This window comes from Clupea harengus, chromosome 18 (assembly GCF_900700415.2).
Source record: "Clupea harengus chromosome 18, Ch_v2.0.2, whole genome shotgun sequence".
Taxonomy (NCBI): domain Eukaryota; kingdom Metazoa; phylum Chordata; class Actinopteri; order Clupeiformes; family Clupeidae; genus Clupea; species Clupea harengus.
The window spans coordinates 15870465-15877964 of record NC_045169.1 but is presented as its reverse complement, the minus strand read 5'-3'; the positions used below and the strand labels follow the sequence as shown (position 1 = coordinate 15877964).

Here is a 7500-nt window from a genome sequence, read left to right as displayed (position 1 = left end):
CTTACATTCAGAGAGAGAGACTATGGCTGGTGTCGAGCATCTCTAGGACGATAATGAACAAAGCACCTTTGTCCTCCATGAATTTTGCTATCATTGGCATACCGGCTTTCTCCTGCTTATTACTTTTATATGTATCATATTGCTACTTATTGCTGAGTTATGCTAGGGTTAGGGTTAGGGTTAGGTGCAGGGCTCTCAAGTGTCACGCATTGAGAGTGACAGTCACTCATTTCGGTCTTTAGTCACGCCCTCCCGCCACACATTGTATTTCTCACGCAGAAAAAAAATATTTATAATAAATTTAATATGCCGCAGCACCCAACCAAAATTCCTCTGGCCGCCCCACTCTCACTATGGAACCGGCAGTCAAGCGCGTCTCCCCTGGAGTTCTTAGTCGAGCCTGCCACTTATCAGCCAATCAAAAAAACGAAAGGGTCTATACAATAGCCAATCGGAAAACAGCACCATTGTATCTGGGTAAGATTTAATGCAACAACCAATGGGAAAAAAAGCATATCCTGTAATTTTTTCGTGATTCTGCTACGTCTTCCGAAAGTTTTGTTCACCAAACAAAGCAAACCGCTGAAGCTCGAGCATCACTTTGAGCACAGTCATGATCTCCTGTTTTAATGTTAACAAACAAATTCACAACTTGTTTTCACACAAACAATGACAACTTGACTGCTGTTGAAAAATGTTTCCCAGATAATTAGCATCAGTTTTTCACGAGTCTCTTAACCAACAGTTTTACAGCCTGTTCACTGACAACACCTGCTCAGAACAAGTAGTTCATAGATGTAGCCGGTGTGTATCGGTGAAACTCACTCCTCAGGTAAATAAGAAGCCACCCGCAACAATGGATATCTAGCTATTCGTAATGTCACTCTTGCCTGTCTTCAAAACTTGAGAGCCCTGTAGGTGTGTGTGTGTGTGTGTGTGTGATTGTGGGTGTTGAAATGACAGTAAAAGGTAACTTGACTTGACATGCGGTTAGACTGGACTTGAGTTCTGCTCTTTCAGTTTCAGTTTGTCACGAGAGTGAGAGGGTCATTGATCTGATTCTAAACCCCTCATTGCCTCTCTGGCACAGTTCTCCATGGGGCTCGCAAGAAAGAAACTTCCTGAAGCACACACACACACACACACACACACACACACACAACACACACACACACTAACCTCCCCCATCTGGTCATCCACTCCATTCCAATTAAGAGCGGCGAATCAGCCGAAAACAAACAGGTTCCCTTTAGACATTGAGGAGGGCTTTTTAATGCAGTCAAGTGGAGACCTGTCTGCTTGGCGCACTTCAAGAGCGATCCATCATCTTGTCAAAGAAATTTCAGAGTGATTTCTCACTTGGTTTGAATCACTCCAATAAGCCAACTTTATGTGCTGAAACATCATACACCTTCAAACACACAAACACACACACACACACACACACACACACAGCAACTTGGTGCACAATTTATGCATGATTGGAACAGAACCGTTTTGAAAATGGACCAGTAATTTTGGTGTTTCAAACTCCCGCGGCACCCATAGAGGGATGTGCTACACCCATAGCTAGATCAAGCTGGGATAGCTTTAGCATGTTTAAACACCAAACTGTCCTTGACATCCTGGTAAAAATTACCTGAAACTAACATCCTAAACCATACCAGACATTCTAATGCTTAACAGTGATGAATTTATCAACAAAATATCAGAGCCAAAATCATCAAAAACATATAAATCACATAAATATCAGAGCCAAAAAATGTCAAAACCATCTCAGAAGTGCCTGAGTTTAGCCCCAGACCCTACGGGAGTAAAGTAAAAGTCTTCACTTGGTAACTTCTATCCTTCCAAGCAGAGCTCCAGGACTGACCCCTGACCCCATCACAGCAACACCTCCAGGCCTTTACCTGATTAAGCCAAGACCTCAGCTGGTACCCCACTAAGAGCCTCCTCAATCCATGAAACCCCCACTAGTCTCCAAGTGTTTCCATACTGCACAGCTCTTCCTGACGGCTAAGAGGGAACCACACAGAACAGTAACCCCCTAACCTGAGTCTTAGACTTCTGAAGTTGAAAAACCCTCAGGTGGTCTCCAAGTCTTTACAAAAGTCCCTGTCTCTCTGCCTTTCCCCCCCGACTACCCAAACAATTCAATATCCTCCATTCAATATTCAACACAATACACTCAAGATATACACATACTGGTTACTATGGTTACTGGTCAGGTAGATCCCGGTCTCCATAGATACACCCTCAGCTGAAAACCAGAATACCAACAGTCGAAGGAAGTAAAAGCTTCCTTACTCCTTTGTGCCCCAAGAATCCCCTTCTCCGAGCACCCTACTAAGAGAGTAGAGAGCTCCTTACTATGTTAACCCCCTTCTCCCAGCACCCCAGTAAGAGAATAAAGGGCTCCTTACTATGTTAACCCCCTTCTCCCAGCACCCCAGTAAGAGTATAAAGGGCTCCTTACTATGTGAACCTCCAGGTAGTCTCCCAGTCCCTGCGCGCTCTCCACCCGGACCAGCACAGCGTCCTTGAGCTGCGTGCTGAAGCCCACGGCCAGCCGGTCTGCCCTGGTGCTCGGCCGGTCGTTGGGCGGCCAGGTGTACGTGATGAGGGCTCCTCCCCTGCCGAAGATGTACGTCGTCCCAGCTACAGGGGAACGAGAGAGGGGGAGAAGAAGAGAGAGGTTTAATACTTGTCTACTGAACCCTGATTTAGGTCACTTTACCTTTAAAACACATACACTAGCGAGCGAAAGAGAGAGATAGAGCTTTAACACCTGTTCATTAAATGAAAGAGTGAGACAGAGAGAGTGAGAGAGAGTAAGAGGGAGAGAGAGAGCAATATATATATACATAGAGAGAGAGACTAAGAAAACTGAACATCTAGTAGCCTAGGCCAGCATGGAAAACATCACACTGGTTGTTGTTGCCTCTATCAGGTTTTACCATCCCAGCATGCTCCCTAAACCATGCACTGTGTAGCTTCAACTCCTGATGACTCACCTGGACACACACACACACACACACACACACACACACACACACACACACACACACACACACACACACACACACACACACACACACACACACACACACACACACACACACACAGACACACACACACACACACACAGCCTCATCTCATTCACATGACCCCGTGTGTAACACTGTGTACTGCTGTGAGTATCTGATCATAGATCTGTAAATATACCAGCAGTGAATGAATCAGTGAATACAGCCCTCACAATGCATATGAAATCACACACAACACATAAGAAAACACACATAACACATATGAAAACACCTGCTTTTCCCTGTGGACAACCAAAACTGTAGGCTGGTTTCTCTTCTCACAAGAAGCAAAAAGAGCATTCTTTATTCACCACGCATATACCAAGCACCAGTGTAAATATGTATATATTGGCCAGTGGCCATTTTGATTTTATGTGACATTCAAACAGACACATTCCCTTAGGCAGCTGCATAAAATTTGAGCATCCTAAAATAGTAGATTTACCACGGTTAAGCTTTATGTAGCCTGATATTTGGAATATTTTTTCATAGTAAATCCCAATGAAGAGATTGTGGATTACTAACACGGCATGACAATGATAACAGTGTCTCTATTTATTTAAGAAAAAATGTATCTTACAATTGTTGGCGGACGTGAAGTGAGTTGTGTTATATGTTGTTGTTGTGTTATGTTGTTGTTGTGTTGTCCCTCGTCGCACCAACAGGAGCAGCGCTCCAAATTCCGTTATATGCAAATACAATGACAATAAAGGTTTTTCTATTCTATTCTATTCTTTTGTATTAGTATAGGCCTTTTAAGTAAAGCATATTGATATTTGTATAAATCTAACGTCGTTATTGATATCATTAAGTGGCATTGTATGGTATGGGTATCGTAGGTCCGGTTTAAAGCAGTTTAGCAGCGTGTCGGCTGAACCCAAGCTTTATTTCACACAGAAATCAACTTAGCGTTGTGTGCATAACTCCTAAACCTCAGCACAGTACTAAGCTAGCCAAATGCCAACCGACAGACCAAATGCCCTTATGATACTAACACCTCAACACCAACATGCCATGCTGAAAGCACTCGCTACACCACAACACCAACATGCCATGCTGAAAGCACTCGCTACACCACAACACCAACACGCCATGCTGAAAGCACTTGCTCCGTCTTAACTCCGAATCAGAACGCTGCATTCCCTCAAGTGAAAGAGAAAAATAAAAACGAAAACGAAAAGAAGAAAGAAGGAAAAAAAGAGAAGAAAGAAAGAAAAAAAAGAGCAAAAAACACAACATACTAATAAACACAAAACAACAAAAAAAACAATAACAAAAAAAACAATAACAAAATAAAAAAACAAGTGAGCACATGTCATTGGTTTATTGGAGACAAGTGTACAGGATGCAGCCCAGGAAGCAGGAGCCGCTGCTGCAGCATGTTTCATCAGCATCCTGGTGATTGCCAACACGCTGAAATGCCCCCTGTCAATTGTCTTTGGGTAATGATTTCATATAGACTCGCAGACTTGTATCTCTGATTCAATTTGTCTCCTTCCCCCCCCCGGCTAAATTGTTTTGCGCATTGTTGTGCTGCCGCCACGGTGCCTGGCTGTATTATTTCTGGGCTGAGTAATTATCACGACAGGAGAGAGGAGGGAGAGAGGAGGGGGAGAAACTAAAAAAGAGCAGCTGGGTGAGTAGGCGGCTCAGAAAGAGAGAGAGGGGAAAAAAAACGAAAGCGAGAACCACTCGAGTATGATCCCCGGGGTTGGAACATACTGCTCCATCATGTTCCGTGTCTGTTTTGATTCGGTTCCACCGCAGAATGAAAGTGGGGACTCAAAATGGCTGCCGTGCGAGGAGGGAAGAGGAGAGGAGAGGAAAAGAGAGGAGAAGATGTGAGGTGGAGTCTCCTGCTACCTGCAATCACATTTTCTCGCTCAGCATAAAGACGGAAATGGAGACCGTGCTAGAGACGAAATAAGACCTAGAGGATATACACACTCACACACATACACTCACCCATACACACACACACACACACACACACACACACACACACACACACACACTGGGGCTCCTACAACAGCGGAAGCAGAGCCACCACTTGATGCTTAGCCGTGTGACTCAAAACAAGATCACGACCCCTACATCATTATTACAATGTATCATTATTATTATTATTATTATTATTATTATTAATAATTCTCTACTCAGTTCCATCCTACAGTCGAAGCTATTGATTCTGTGTGTATGGCTGTCCAGTGTCATGGGTCCAGTGATGTGAGTAGTGCCTTCTCCCCATTGGATTTGAGGAACATTTTAGCTCTCTGCTGAATAGAAATGGTTGAACTTATTACTCTAAGAGGGAAACAAGCCAAGAACCACTCCTGTATGAGTCACACACACACACACACACACACACACACACACACACACAACACACACACACACACACACACACACACACACACCACACACACACACTCTTAGAGGGAACCAAGCGAAGAACCACTCCTGTATGAGAGACATACAAGAAAGGAGAAACCACTGAAAAAGACAAACAGGAAAGAAATGAAATGTCCTGAACTCCTGCGTGTGTGTTTGTCTGAGTGTGTGGGTGCATGTGTGTATGTGTGTGTGTGTGTGTGTGTGTGTGTGTGTGTGTGTGTGTGTTTGTGTGAGTGCCTGCTTGCTCTTTTTTCAGCATGGGGGCATGAGTCGTCGCACGATTAATTTTGGGCCCGGTTTCCACGGCAGCGAACCACCTGCTCCTGTGGCCCTGTGGCAGCGCCGCTTAAGTCAGAAGACAAAAGAGGTGACAGGAATCTAATGAGTGTGTGTATGTGTGTGTGTTTGTCTGTCTGAGTGTGTTTATGTGTGTGTGTGTGTGTGTGTGTTTTGTCTGAGCATGTGTGTTTGTGTTTGTCTGTCTGAGTGTGTGTGTGCATGCATGTGTGTGTGTGTGTGTGTGTGTGTGTGTGTGTGTGTTTGTCTGTCTGAGTGTGTCTGTCTGTGTTTGTGTTTGTGTGTGTGTGTGTGTCTGGCAGCATAGCCCTGTTCTGCACGGCCAAGGAAAGAAGGAGAGTAGAAGAGCAACATCTGCTCTTCCTAAAACGCTTAACTTGTTGCCATCGAAACGCGTGCCAAAAAACCACCACTACGCAGCTGCAGGGTTAGCCACCTGTTACTGCCACCATCCTCCGTCTCCATGGAAATGGAGCGGGGTGGCAGAGGGACACAGCCTGGGGTGGGTTGTTGTGGTGGGGGTGTAGGGTTGGGGCGGGGCGACTCGAGAGTGAGTAAAGAGGAGAGGAGAACAGAGGAGAGATGGTTGACATGAAGCTGATGCTGAACTCTCTGATCTCTCAACGAGACGAGACCAGACGAGAGACGAGCCTCCGCATCGGGCCCGTCTCACCTGTGCTACTGTTAGTATTCAAGTCAATTGGCAGATCTGAGAACACAAAGCACCCAAAAGGAGCGGGAGGGCGCTCAGTTCACCAGCCTCATGTTTATGTTGCGGCCGGCGAGGTGAAATATTTGTTACTTTCATCCAATTAGTGCTGGCGGGTTCGATAACACCGATCAATTGTACCTGGGGCACCCTGAGATGCGAGAGTATTCAATCCAACAAAGTAGAAGTCTTCTACGTTATCGTTTCCATTTTCAGGCAGGTTCATAATTTAATTTAAAGAAAATTGATTTCCGCCTCCCCCCCTTTCTCCTCAGTGTCGTGGTGGAAAAATAAATCATGATGACACGATATCAGAATCATTGGTGTGATGAATGTATTGATTGTAAAATTACATTCGGGGCGTGAGGCTGGAGCTGGGAGCGTAGAGGTTGTTCATTCAGAATGAGCTTTTTTTTCAACTCATTTTCTATTTTGTGGAGATAGTCATTGATTCTGGAGGATAATTCACTCCAGCAGGTCTCCAATCTCCTCTTTATTTAGGATTTCAGTATGCGGTAATTGCGTTTGAACTGTGTATGTGTGTGTGTGTGTGTGTGTGTTTGTGTGTGTGTGTGTGTGTGTGTGTCAGATAGAGAGTGTTTGTGAGTGTGTGTATCATCACCCAGTATCTGTGTACTCGTGGGATAGGCAAACACTACTGCATCAACTCTGCATGATCACTCAATCCTGGGATTATTAATGAATTTCAGCGTAGCTCAATAGCAAATTAATTAATTCAAACAGCTGTTGTCTAATTGGACCGCTCCTCTCAAATGAACTAAATTTTATTTTATTTTTTTATTATTATTATTATTATTATTGTTGTTATTATTTATTGTGAGCAAAGGCAGAGGGAGGCCTAGAGGGAGAAGACTAGTTCATCTCATACATATATACAGTATGTATGAGTGTGTGTGTATGTTTGTGTGTGTGTGTGTGTATGTGTGTGTGTGTGTGTGTGTGTGTGTGTGTGTGTTTATCTCATACACTGAGTGACCATGAGGACACTGAGAA

At 44.3% G+C, this 7500-nt stretch overlaps 1 protein-coding gene across 13 annotated transcripts in view; it reads right to left on the bottom strand.

The window, feature by feature from the left end:
* LOC105895412 (neurexin-2) overlaps positions 1-7500 on the bottom strand; it is a 736614-nt gene that overhangs the window by 107940 nt on the left and 621174 nt on the right. For all 13 annotated transcript variants that reach the window (XM_031585048.2, XM_031585052.2, XM_031585053.2 and 10 more), the window contains one exon: positions 2477-2658. In XM_031585048.2, coding sequence (XP_031440908.1) covers positions 2477-2658 — 182 coding nt within the window. The remainder of the gene's footprint in view (positions 1-2476; positions 2659-7500) is intronic.